The 13,920-nt window shown below is 47.0% G+C and overlaps 1 protein-coding gene across 5 annotated transcripts in view; it reads right to left on the bottom strand.

Annotated features, from left to right (window-relative positions):
• LOC135915381 (coronin-2B-like) overlaps window positions 1–13,920 on the bottom strand; it is a 294,501-nt gene that overhangs the window by 53,400 nt on the left and 227,181 nt on the right. For all 5 annotated transcript variants that reach the window (XM_070536931.1, XM_070536932.1, XM_070536930.1 and 2 more), the window contains 4 exons: window positions 12,787–12,984; window positions 11,002–11,118; window positions 9,010–9,165; window positions 5,650–5,814 (listed from right to left, as the gene is read on the bottom strand). In XM_070536931.1, coding sequence (XP_070393032.1) covers window positions 5,650–5,814; window positions 9,010–9,165; window positions 11,002–11,118; window positions 12,787–12,984 — 636 coding nt within the window. The remainder of the gene's footprint in view (window positions 1–5,649; window positions 5,815–9,009; window positions 9,166–11,001; window positions 11,119–12,786; window positions 12,985–13,920) is intronic.

Below are 13,920 nucleotides of genomic sequence, written 5' to 3' on the forward strand. Positions count from 1 at the left end.
GTACCGTTTGTTGTTTCATTGCGTAATTTCATAGAGAATAGAGCCGGCTGCTAGCATATGTAGGGTTTATACAGATGTGGTTATATATATATAGTAGGGGTGTGCGAATATTGAAATTTTCGAATACGAATCGAATACGAATAAGGCGAAAAACTGTCTTCGAATATCGAATCGAATATCGAATATGTACGTAGTATTAAAAAGTTGCAAAATATGGTAACAATAGCTTTATAACCCTTGTTAAAAACAATATTGCATTAATATTGCATTTTACAAGGCAGCTGCAGGTTAAAAAGACACTCATTACAGATAATGCACTCAGGTAATGACTCGTAATGCTCTCAATCAAGTAATGCACTTTTAGCGATTATCACGAAGGAAAATTAACTGCTCAACATGTTCAGAAAGTAAACGCTCTGTACTACGCACTGTGACATTTCAAACGGTAGAAAAGACTTTCACTTGGAACTGATGTGGTAGCGATGGCGATGTATGTACTTCTGGGCGAGTGTACTTAAAAGCGGGTACGTGAAGCGGCCAATGGACTGCCGCCACTCACAAGGATCCTTGCCCCTTTCGAGAAGATGCTTTTCGTGTAGTCTGTAAATTCCCCCTCAGAGGCAGATACCAAATGTGCGTTCTTCTTATCCATCACTAGACAGTCAAAAGCTTTCCATACAGTGGATACCACCAGCGGGCACGAACTCGACGCTTGTATGGCAGTGCCCTCACTGAGTTCTACGCCAGCTGCGTGGAGCTCCCTTGTTACAATGTCTTTCAGCCAGATCATCTAACCTGACGCCTGATGAACTGTGTCCTTAAAAAGCGGATCAAGAAAGATGGCCAAGTTGGCCACTTTGTCAAATTCGCACTCAGCAAAACGATTCTTGACACATTTTGCGAGATTGTTAGGAAATGCTGAGTTGCCTTTGCCATCTTTGAGGCAATGCAGCATTCCAAAAATAATTGGAATTCGACAGGACAATGAGGGATACTTTCCAGCACTTAAGATCACAGTTGCGTGAAGTAAGGTCTTCAATGCCTCCAAAAACTCCACTGCATCTCTTCACTTTGCAGAGTTAAAGGTATCTAAGCTCGTGTCCGAAACGGTGAGCTCAAGTCTGATGGACTCTTAGAGTTCAAGGAGCCTTGAGCCTTGAGGTACTGACGGTTCCATCTTCTGTGAACATCCTGCACAACATAGAGCAAGTATTTGTTAAGCCGTGTCTGCAGATCGTTCAGTCTTTTCTGTGCCCTAGGGCTATGCTTGTAGTGCCCTACACTCGCTTTTGCCTTCTTGCAGAGTATGTTGATTGCCGGAGTACACGACATTTCATGGCTGATCACTAGGTGCAGAGTGTGCGCAAAACAGGCTCGCTGGAGCCAAGGCAGTCTCCTGGCAGCCGCTCGGATATTTCAGCCGCTCGGATATTGCAGCCGCTCGGATACTGCAGCCGCTGAGATATTGCGGCCGCTGTTCGTCACCATGTACTTCCCGCAATCGATTGGTATCTCCCAGTCGGCGCATAGCTGCTCCAATGACGCAGCTATGTTCACAGCCGTGTGACTCTCCGGCATATGTCGCGTGTTCAAAGTGAACTTTTTCATGTCGAACTTCACCGCAGGAAAATGACGCGTGAGGCTTACAGAACCCTCGTCGGCACGCGGAGTCCAATTATCGCTCGTAATAGCGAGAGTGCTTGTTCCATGTTCAAGTGCTTCTCGCAGCTCGTGTCGTACCTTTGCTCTTGTGTCGTTGTACATGCGTGGGACGAGCACACGCGACAATTTTGTTCGAAATGGCTGACTGTAGCACGACTGCACAGCTGCTTCGATCAGTGCTTTGAACCGACATGGCAGAAATGGTGAAGAAATGAATGGCTGCCACATTCTGGTGAAGTGGTTTTTTTTTTCATCTGAGACAACGACTGCTGTCTCTGCTGAAGTATGTCATCCAGTGTCGGTTGATTCTTCATCGGAGCGTTTGCGGCGGCCTCTTTTTTGTACTCTTCCATCAACAAGGATGCTTTTGCATGTGATTTTGAATAATAGTGGTCATTCCCGTGGACATTTTAAGAGCATGTTCGCACGACTTGCACCGAGCTGTCGACGGCGAGAGGTTTGTGTAGTACCACCAAAGGAGACTTCTTCCGGCTTTCTTTTCTTGCTTGCTCGCTGGCTCGTCATCTGCAGTTGATGTCATTCTTGGAGAACACGGCTGATCGAGGGCTGTATCAGCACTGAGATAGTTGCAAATAGCGCAATGGTGAAGTTAGCGTGTTTTGCGTTTGTGTCATGGAGAAGCAGCGCAGCTGGTAGCAAAGAGCCGGCGATTACATGAGAAAAGCGGGAACACAAGGCGGGAGTAGTCGACGGCGATGCTACGTTCTCCTTGGACATAATTTTTTTCTTTATAATATTGAAGTTAAAGATTGTCCAGGTAACACTTTTGGGATACACATTTTATCGCATATAGTTAAAGAGCCCCACAGGACATCATATATGGTTATGAAAGAGCCATAGAATAAAGCTTGGTAAAAAGAAACTGAAACTGATCGTGTCTCGCGGGCGTCATGCAGATAGACTGAAACAGAGCGTACAAATAATGAGCCGGTCATGCGAAGTTCTCAGTGAATAAACATGATCTGAGGAGAATGCGAAGCAAGCATATAATTCGTTACTTGTTCAATTATTCCATCTGTCAGAATATTCGCCGCTTCTACCGTCATTCGGCCCTCTTCGAATATTCGGGAATTTACGAATATGCATTGCACGAATCGAATACGCTTCGAATAAGGAAAATATTCGATTCGTATTCGAAATTTCGAATATTCGCACACCCCTAATATATAGGCCACTGTTGCCATCTTTGGTAAGACAGCAGCAGCAACCATGATCAGCAAAGTCCGGGAGGGTTCACCTAGAAAGCCTCACTTTAAGATGATCAATTAATGCATCTTTGTAGAACAAACTTCTTTTGTACACAGTGCTCCCATCTACAGCAATACACTTGTAAGCTAATAGGCCAATGCAGGCTATCAGTGAATCAAGTCTATTCATTCACAGACCAATAGCGGCCATCTGTTTTTGTCAGTGTGTCAAGTTTTTTTTTTTGTAGTCCAATGGACTGATGCATGCCATCAGTTTTACCTGTGTATCAGGTCCATTGTCTCATAATGCAATGAGATGAAACCAATAAAACTTCTCTATTGAAATTTTTGCTGGGGAAATGCACAGCAACTATATCTGCTGTTCAGTTGCCATGAAGGAGCCACAGGCTTCGATAGCTTTGGGAGCTTTTGCTGCGGGAAAAAAAAAATTATGCCGATCACATGCACTGCCGTAATCAGTGATATGCAAAGCATTAGAAGTTAGGACATGGTGTGTCACGTTCCTCACTGGCGGCAGAATCGCGAGTGAAATTGAATCTCACCACCTACTGCACTGTGTTCCTGAGAGTATTTGGTACTGGGCCACAGCCCATGGCCAGATGGCCAGATTCAGGAAAGTAAATACATACCTATCACATTCATTACAGCTACTTAAAGAAATGGGCTACGCGATGTGAAGATAAGACCAACAGTGTTTTTATCAGGACATTTTGTACAAACTGGAAAATTTTCAGTTTTCGATGGTTGGCTAATTAATGAAAATCAACTACCTAAATTAATAAACACCTGTATAAGCGTACTCAAATGTCAAACTGTGCATCACATTTGAAAACATCCTGTTCAGTAGTTTCCAGCTTGCTACGTTCTTCCTATTATCTTTTTTCCCTGTACAAGGATGTGAAACGAGTGCATGCCTGGGTGTATCACGTGTGCTACAGCAGTGCCAGTTAGAGGGATATGCAATGTGGCCGACATGGCAACCGTGAAAAAGTGGCAAGGCAGTGGGGTAGCTGTTGGCTGTTGTTGTAAGCAAGCAGCTGCGCAACACTGTATGCTAAATCAGTGTGCAATAGCTTAGTGCGGTGATAAGGAGATGTAGGACCAAAGCGACGAAAAAAAAAATGGATTGTTGCTGTTGGATTGCCACCTTATCACTTTTACTCGACTGTCAAGTCTGCCATTTAGCAGTGTTAGTTCTCTGAGACAATTTTTGAGAGCACCGCTGGCACGCGTGCAGAGCATACGGCCCGAGCTCACTTCTTTGTGTTTTGGGGCTGTAGGGGTTGAAGGACGGACTTCGTGGATGAAAACCCAAAACTTGGGAGGATTTATTCTACATTATTTACAAGGAGGTGAGGGACAAGTAACAGTCGTACAGTCATTACGGGCCGGCAGCAACTCGGACGCTGCGGCCCGCGGCAAGAAGTTCGAGAGAGGTGAATCAGGGAATCAGGGAATGCTCCAGAATGCTCAGGTCTCTCTGGAAGGCTTCTTATAAACCCTTCGAGCACTGGAAGTCACGTCATGTTTGACCAATGGGAGAGTCCGTTCCGATGACGCCACTTTCAGCCAATGGTAGGCGCCCGTGCGATGGTGTCATACCCGGCGAAGAGAGTCGGCGCCTGGTCCTCCTCTCTTGATCCCTTGATCCCGGTGCTGCGCTCTTGCCTCGCAGAATTGCAATCCACTTCTAAGCTGGAGAAGGAGGGGGGGCGCTCATGCTCCATTGCACAAGGGCCCACCTGCTCCCGGTGGCTCGGCTCCTGCAGTGGTGGCAAATGCCTTCTTCAAAGGCGAAGGGGATGATTGGGCTTCATTGTCCGAGGCCCCCGTCTAATCCCGGCGGCGCACGACCTGGGGGCCGCAAACTCGTTTGCGCTTATCTGGTGCTCCTCTGGAATGTGCTTTCCTGCTTCTGCATTCCTCAATTAGCTGTGCTGCGTTTCGAAGTGGTTTGGGGAACTCGAAGTAACCGCAGGAAACAGCTCCATATCTAACAGGGCACATCTTTTAAATGTGGGAAAACATTACTAGGGGAAAACGTAGTGAGCTGAAACTTTCGAAAAATTATGTTTTCAAATGCCATGTGCAACACACATTCAAGTTTATCCAATTCTGTGAGTATTTAATTAGTGTAATCAGTTGTGACTAATCATAGTCATTGATAACATAAAAGGCATTCAGTTTACATGTGGCGACTGGTAATGACACATTGCTGATGCCATCCTCGTGTCTCGTACCTCCCTCGTACCTCGTCTCTTGTACCCTGCTTGGCCTGTGTTGCCTGGAACACCCTGCATAACAGGTTACAATGCCCAACCCTGTGTGATGATGACCAACACCATACAGTGAAGTGGTTCGAAGAGCAATAATTGCAACGCCCGGTGCCGCCCACTGCACATCTGTGGTGGCTCAATGGCTACGGTGCTGTGCTTCTGCCGCATTTCCACTGCACCAAAATGCTTAACCGTTCGTGTACTTCAGGTGCACATTAAAGAGAACCGCAGGGGATGAAAATTAATCGGGATTCCTCCACTATACAGCGTCTCTCATAATCCACTTTCACTGTGGAGTCTTGGGACATTAGTACATCTGTTCGCTCTACAGACCTGCTGTGCCTCCTACCGGTGAGGTGTGGCAAAACGCACCAGACGGAATGTGCGGGGTGGAAGGTGGGTGATTGAGACAGAGAACACAAGAAGAAAAAAAAGGGGGGGGGGGTGAGACATGAGATCTAATGCCTCCTGTAGAGGCTTACCCGAATAACGCTGCCTGCCCTGGGGTCGATGATTCGAAGCTTCTTGTCCTTGCACGTCGTCGCCAGCAGGCTGCCGTCGCGGTTGAACGACATGGAGTGGATCGATTCTGGGTGGCAGTCAATGGTGCGCACCACTTCGCCGTGGCTCACATCCCAGACGAGGATCTGCATAGTGGTAGTGATGGTTAGTGACATCAAAGTTACTGACAGTAGTGATAAATGCAGTCATCTTTGTCGAGCATTCATGCAACCGCTGGCACGGAAGCGCGGCTCTAACAAGAGGCTACGTCATACATATGCTTTATATGGGTAAAAAATACGGTAAGGGCACTGCGGTGTATGCGAGTAAAACCGACACTTGCCATTTATCAAAGCGTGCACGGTGTTGCAGTTAACACTCACATCTTCCAATATGCCAAACGTCCGTCATAGAAAAGAGCTCTCATTCGTCATGGCTTCCCTGATGTTTCACCTTCCCATCGTTTACAAGCTCGCCTCTTTCCTTAGCGACTGAACAACCCAAGGAGGCGCTCTGTGTCATAAGTATCTGGTGCGGTAGCCGAGTTTTAACTTAGGAAATAAAGGGAAAACTTTTTTTTTTCTTTTTCAAGCGGCTCGTCCGAACGTAAATGGGGGTGGTGCTACTTGACACGTTGTGCTTTGAGTTTTGTATACTGACACAGAAAGTATATAACGAATCATCGCGCTCGTCAAGTTTCGAGTTCGTACGTTTCAAACGTTAGAAATACTGGCCGTTCAGCTGCACGTTGTACACATTCGCACTATTCTCACGGCTGCATTTTCACGTGCCGCAAGTGTGAAAAGTAGTTACCGCAGCACAGGCAACTAAACCGATAAGTTAGCTTCTCTGCACAATGACTAATTGTGAGGCGAAGCAAGCTTTACAAACTCTGCCGGGGAAGTTCGCGGTTTTTAACTTTTGCGCCAACCACTAATTGCAGCCAATGACCTTTCGCACAGACTACCAACGGAATGTATTTTTGGCGATCAGCAGCAAACACAGTCGAACGCCTCTACAACGGACGCTTCTATAGCAAAATGACTTTTATAACGAATGATTGATTAAGTACCGGCGGAATTTCTATCTTCCATATGTATTGCTAACCCGTCTACACCGAAGACCGCTATAACGAATTTGCCTGTACGACGAAGGAGTCGGGCTTTCCCGACGGTTGATTTGTTGCTTCACAATTAACGACCAGTACTCACGTACGGGGCAGAAACCTGGAGGCTTACGAAAAGGGTTCTACTTAAATTGAGGACGACGCAACAAACTATGAAAAGAAGAATGATAGGTGTAACGTTAAGGGATAAGAAAAGAGCTGATTGGGTGAGGCAACAAACGCGAGTTAATGATACCTTAGTTGAAATCAAGAAAAAGAAATGGGCATGGGCAGGACACGTAATGAGGAGGGAAGGCAACCGATGGTCATTAAGAGTTACGGAATGGATTCCAAGGGAAGGGTAGCGTAGCAGAGGGCGGCAGAAAGTTAGGTGGGCGGATGAGATTAACAAGTTTGCAGGAACAACATGGCCAGAATTAGTACAGGACCGGGGTAGTTGGAGAAGTATGGGAGAGGCCTTTGCCCTGCAGTGGGCGTAACCAGGCTGATGATTAAGATTAATTAACGCTACGTAGTGGTTGCGTCGCTGCCCTCTGAACAGGCGTCACCGAGATCCACCCTGCTCTAGCGCCAACAGCAGTGCTAGCTAAGCACTTGACGAGCGTGTCGATGTCAGAAGTAGTCTTGCTACACTGCTCCGGGAGTCGCTGAACTCGTACTCTGCATTTTTCTTTTGTTTTGAGCGCATCAGCGGGTGCGACGCAGTACTTCGCAGCTGATGACGACGTGATGATGTAATCGGAACCGACTACTGACGACGCCTTCAGCGCTATCGAATGCGGAAAGTACGACAATATCAAGGAAGGAAACAGTGACGAAGATCTTGCTAACGAACCAAGAATTTTGATGCAAGAGAGGCGATGGCGCCATTCCACGATCCGCAGCTTTACTTTGCGTAGCTTCAGCGTTTCACCGCGCAGCATGCTGGGAACCTCCGCGCAATAAAGGTTGGCCTTTATTTCACCTGACATATTCGTCAGACGAAGCGTGTACAAAAAACAAACAAACAAAATATGGGCTACCTATTTTCCTTACTCTCTCTTGAATTCATGTTAAAAAAGGAATTCGTTTGTTGAACGTGCTTAGCAAATTTTCTTCTGTTATCCTTGACTAGCTAATTAGCCAGAACTGAGTACCTTAATAAATACTTGCACAACTTGATAAGGCTGAACGTGAATTGTGCGTCGCATTTGAAAACATAATTTCTAAAAGCTTCAGCTCGCTACGTTTTCCCGCAGTAACTTTTTCCGCAATTTTTACAAGGAGATGACCTGTATGACGAATTTTTTTGTAGTTCCCGTGCATGTCGTTATAAAGGCGTTTGACTGTACTAGTAATCTATTAGCTGTTGTATTATGTTCATTCGAGTAAGCCAATGCCGGTTCCTTTAGAGGCTCTTTCCCATCCGTCGAAACGGGCAATGTTGAAGAGCTGTGGACTTACGTGACCATTGCGAGAAGTGAAACTCGGTATCGTCTTTTGTCTAGACACACTGAAGTTAAAGCACCGTTTCGAAATTCATATTTGCGTGAAACTGCGACGCACAAGCTGAGCGAATTGGAGGTCGCGCTATTGTTGAACATGGCGTCCATCCAGGGCAAAGTGCCAGCAAAGCGGGCTTCCCCCCGCAAAGCTTCTTGCTGTGGAGAAGCAAACTTTAAAGAGCTTTACGGCGCACAGAGGGACAGTTGAAACTGAGATTGAGTTTATTGTCTTTAATTTAACAACGACAACAACAGTAATAATAACAATTAAGTGCTAGAAACAAGAGATGAAAATGAGCCCAGCGACGTGATTGGCGTGTTGATCCGGGTAATTAGGGTGTAAGATTAAAAATAACAATAACGGAGAATAACTGCTTTTTAAATCTGTAAAAATGAAAAAAAAAGGAAATGTAAAATACAACCCTTGTTCATGCAACAAGGCAGCAGTCACAGAATACTTAGATCAGCAGCTTGACTGGGTGGTTACTCCTTTACATGGCAGCAGCGACGGCAGTGTGCGAAGTAATTTAACAACACGCACAGCTACTATCGAGGACTACGTACACCGATAATAGGCTCACTCGGAACATAGGCGGTGTAAAAAAACAAAAGAACAAGCACAGTTAACGCCTCACTACCATAAAATACAACGCGACTGTCACAAAAAAGTAAATCTCGCAGCGCTTCTCTAGTCGCGAGTGGTCAACGAGGGAGAGGGGGGCGAGGCTGACCATGTGGTCGAATCCGGTGCTGAGCAGGATGTTCTCGGCGGTCGGGTGCCACTCGACGTAGCCGACGCGCCTCCGGTGTCCCCGCAGGTCCACCAGCGGCTCCACCAGGTTCGTATTGCGAGGCAGGCCTTCCTCGGGAATGTACCAGATCTTGACCTGCGTTGATCGGTCCAATCGCGCTTGTGTGGCGGGTGAACGCGAGAAGGGCGCGGCAGAGACTCGTGCCCCTCGTTACGTGCCGACACACGTGACAAACGGGTTATAAATGGGTAAGTACATCTACTACTGGAGAAATCGTGGCAAAGCTTCAGGGCTGGTGAGTGTCTAACTTTCTTATCACCAGCCTTCTGCAGCGCCTAAGCAGACGACGGGTGCACCTTGGTGGTTAGCGGATATGACGCCGCCGTTTCCGATTTCCCCCCCCCCCCCTTTTTTTTTATAGCGCGTTGCGGGCAGCCGCTTAATCTCTGAGGTCATGCCGAGGCGCGGCGCTGGTTCTCGACGGTCTGGGTCATGCGTCACTTCCGGTGAGCGGCAAGGGCGTCTTCTTTTTCTAAATTTCAGTTTCGCTATCAAAAACTATTTTTGCGAGCTTTTCGTGGCGTAAAATTTTGCACGGAGGCTGCTCCCGTATCTGCACTAGTGAACAAAAAGATGTAATGTTTCGCATTTCGGCTTCGCGAGCTAAACTACTCGGAAGGGCGTTATGCCAGACCACTAACCTAATGTCTTTTAAACGTGCGCACTACCATCGTACTTTACGGCGTGTTTGTGCACAGCATAGCCCGCGCGCCGTGCCCATACCTTACGTATTTCAAGAATGTGTATGTCACAAGGAAACCGTAATATCAACCAGTAGTGAAACTATGTGCGCGCTAGTGAGATAAATTTTAATGGTGGGTGGGGAGGTTAGCCGAGCAAGAGCTTTGGCATGCTATACTCTGCATGTTTAATGTATAACAACAGATCAAAAGACGAGAGAAAAAGAAAGAGCGCACACCTATATCTAATGGCAAAGAAATTCGGAAAAATTCGGAAACTGGAAGCAGTGAGCACCGTGAACTGAACAAGTTGGGCTCTGTGGCACCGTCAATAAATAAAATGTTATCCATTTAGTGGAGCCAAAATGACAAGATCTATAACATTCCTTTTTCCGTTTTGTTTTGTTTATTGTCTACAGTGCCGTAGAGCTCAACTTCCTTTTTTTTTTTCAGTTCACGGTGCTCTCACAGGGGCCAGTTTCTGAATTTCTTTGCCAGTAGATATAGGTCTGCGTTCTTGCGTGTACAACGTCATAAAAAAAAAAGCTTTATTTGGTTGGTGTACGTCTTTCTTTGCCAAAGCTGGGCTTCTTACGAGGTCAAGAATTTCGTTGCACTTTCCTTCAACATGAAGGACAGTCGCGAACAAGCTTCAGCCGTCTTTTGCGATAAATAAAATTTATGTAGCTTTATTTCTTTTTAATTCTTCCCTGCATAGCTGCATTGGACAATACGTTTTTTTTAAATTTTTAATTATGGGGTTTTACGTGCCAACACCATTTAATGATTATGAGGCACGCCGTAGTAGGCACGCCGTAGGCAAGAAAGAGCTGTGGGCGTCGATGTAGACACCACGTACCACCGACGTCGGCGCCGGTGCATCTTTGTGACGTCGCGGTCTGAGTGTGATCTACATGTTCTGGCACGATCGCTGTAGGCTGGCATTTCAACCGTATAGCACAAGCCGCAGTGAGTTTCACAAGTAACCGACGCATAACCTGTTTGACCAGGCGCTCCTACGCAAATCTGTAAGATTGCACGACTAATTAATTATAGACATCTGGTTCTCTAATTTCGCGCAGAAAGAGGCAGGCGAAGGCGCGCAACAACAACAACAACAACAACAATAATAATAATAATAATAATAATAATAATAATAATAATAATAATAATAATAATAATAATAATAAGACGACGATGAAGAAGAAGAAGAAGAAATCCTGCTGCTTACTGTGCAGTCGTCTGAGCAGGAGGCGATGACGTTGTCGTTGAAGGGGTTCCATTTCAGGTCCAGCACCGGTCCTTTGTGGCCCGTTACCTTGCCAGCGGATACCTCTACCCTGCCAGTCTGCTCGTTCCGGAAAGGAGAGGAAGCGGAATAAGAAGCGAGAACAGCCGTTTCACTCGTCGGAAGTACTTGCCAAATTAGCGTTAGTCGTTTCTACACACCGCCAAGACGTTCGCTCCGCCAGAAAAATAGTTCGCTTTTACAAATCTCTACGAGGACGTTTATCCTTTTACATCGCCAGTGTTTGACACCTTGCACAATCAGGAACCTTCACGATGCGCGTTTCTTTGCTTTTGTTTGTTTGGCTTAGTTTTCGGTAGACTGAAAGGACAATGATCGCGTGCGCGTTGTTTGTTTCCGTAGATCAATAGGAAAAAGCCACTTAGCCAGTGAAGATAGAGACTCGAGCTTCTGTCGGGAAAAACACGTTATTGTAGTACAAAAACAGGGGCTTCTCGAAATGCCTCCTTACGGTCATGTCACCGAGGGAACGATGAGATAACGCCTGGGTTTCGCTCAAGGAGGTTAAAGAAAAACTGCTGGAGTGGAAGTTCTATGGGCTCGGGTGAAGCCGGCGGCGGTCATCTTTAGGGGAGCAAGAAGCGGCTTGCCAAGGGCTTCGCAGCGCTGTTCCAGCGGTTTTTAATTGCTTAGCGGATTTTTTCAAGTTCTAATGCAACGCTGTGGGCTATGAGGCGAGCCATATTGGAGGTCTCCGAATCGCAGATATCCCAGTACTGGGGAATATTTCCATTTAATTTTTCGGTATGAATATGCAGCTGCCACAAAGTAGAGAAAAGGTATCGCGCAATAATTTGCGTTTATTCAACTTGTTTAATGCAGTGCAGAAATTGATCAATCATGAAAACTGTCAGAACAAGAAGCAATTAAAAACTGAAAATGTAGTATGAAGTATAGCGACACATAAGCAACAAACATAAGTGTTCATTTTTAACTTCACTGTCATCTGGTGTCGTCGGTGCTTTAACATCCTCATTGCATGGGAGATCTCGGAACTTTGGTGGCGGCCGTTCCCTTTTAGCCTGAAATACAAAATTTTCCTTTATTCTAGAGCAAGGCAATGCTAACCTGCAACCTTGCTTAAATGAGAAGGATAACGCTAACACATGTCAACTGCTTGTACGTCAACTTTCCTAAAAACACCCGAGCGCGCTAGCACATGTTGGGATCCGCACAGCAACCGCGCACAGCAAGATACGACGACCCGAACAAACGCACAAGCTGGGGCGGCTGGCGTGCTTTTGCCCCCAGTAAGATTGCGACGCGGCGCCTTCACTTGACGGACACTCCCCTCCACTCCAGCAGTTTTTTCTTTTATATGCTTGATTTGGCATTCTCGGTGTGGGTATATATAGCGTGTTTGTACCATAAGGTGGAACTTATACTGCGTGCCCGTCTCCAGCCTGATCGCTCGCTATATAAGGCAACTTGAGCGATAAACACACACGTGTGGCCAAAGCATCCAATCTGGATGACGACATCCCACATCAGTAAGTTATATGGCCGCTCGTGGCAGTTGAGTCGCATGTAAGGGCAGTCTTGGTGCTAGGACGTCCAACGACAGATCGGATGGTTCATACACACCGGTCCGAGAAGCGGACAGGTGCGCGCGCGGATGCAAAGGCGAGCGCGGCAGCCGTGTCGGTCCTCCGAGATCGCACACCGGTGCTGCGCAGTCTCGGAGGCCACATCGGTGGGATCACTCACGTGTTCGACGGGCAGCACGAGGAAGGACCCTCCGCCGGCTGTCTCGGTGACGATGGCGATGAACTTGGGGTTGACGGCGCAGAAGTGGCTGTCGTGCGCGTCCTTGGTGATCTTGACGCACTCGTAGCACTGGCCCTTGCGCGCCGGGCTGCCGAACACGTGGCGGAACTTGCTGCTCCGCACGCCCCGGAAGCTCGTCTGCGCAATCGCGGTCCGCCCACGATGGCGCCCGGCTCAGAGTCAATCGGGTTCGCTCGTTACCGTGACGTCATGGCGGAGGCGAGCACCTCTCGGTTACAGTGTACCAGAATAGGTATCTCGGTAAACTATTGTTTTGAAGCGCGGAAGCACAGAAGGCACAAGTGCGCAGCGTGGTTTTGCAAGCGGAACTTCTACTGAATCCATATAAATTGTGACCGAGCCGACCGCGCATATACTACAGGGCCGGCATTCACAAAGGTAAGAGCCTTCAGCAGTTGTCCACCTCGGAGTTCGTGTGGCTGTCAGGATGTCACGAAGACTGGCACGCTCAAACGAGGACCAATGATGAAACGCCCTTACCTAACAGAAGCCTTGTGAATACGCGGGTTTACTTTCGTCCACGCGGGCACACCGGCTATTTAGTGTTTTAGCTTGCACCGTAACGTAATTTCCTTCAGAGAATACCGGAACACCGGTGACGTAGAAGGTAGCGAGATAGCTGGTGGCGACATCATGTGACAGTTTGTTCAACCACAACGTGTTAGGAAAGCATTTGCATTGCTTTACGATCAAGTGTCTTCTTCAAAGTAAACAAAATAAAAAATACGCGCTGCATAATAATTATGTTGCTAGTGAAGTGGCAGAATATAGTCGATCACTGCAGTAGTACATCTGTGTGCTTAGGTTAGGCCCAACGTCACCAGGTGACACCACGATCCCTGCTGCTAACGTCCACGTCTCCGGTATTCCATAGAGAGCGGCGTGCGTTCTTATGAAAATTCTATTTTGACTATCTTCCCTACGGATGTACTCCGTTTGTGGTCTCTTTTACAGCGATTCTCTTTTCCGCAGCATTTTGCGGAAATTCTTGGCGAAAAAAAAAAAGCGGGTCTTACGCCCGGGAAACCTGGCGAAAGCATGAAACTATGCTTA

This window comes from Dermacentor albipictus, chromosome 4, assembly GCF_038994185.2.
Source record: "Dermacentor albipictus isolate Rhodes 1998 colony chromosome 4, USDA_Dalb.pri_finalv2, whole genome shotgun sequence".
In the NCBI taxonomy this organism is placed as follows: domain Eukaryota; kingdom Metazoa; phylum Arthropoda; class Arachnida; order Ixodida; family Ixodidae; genus Dermacentor; species Dermacentor albipictus.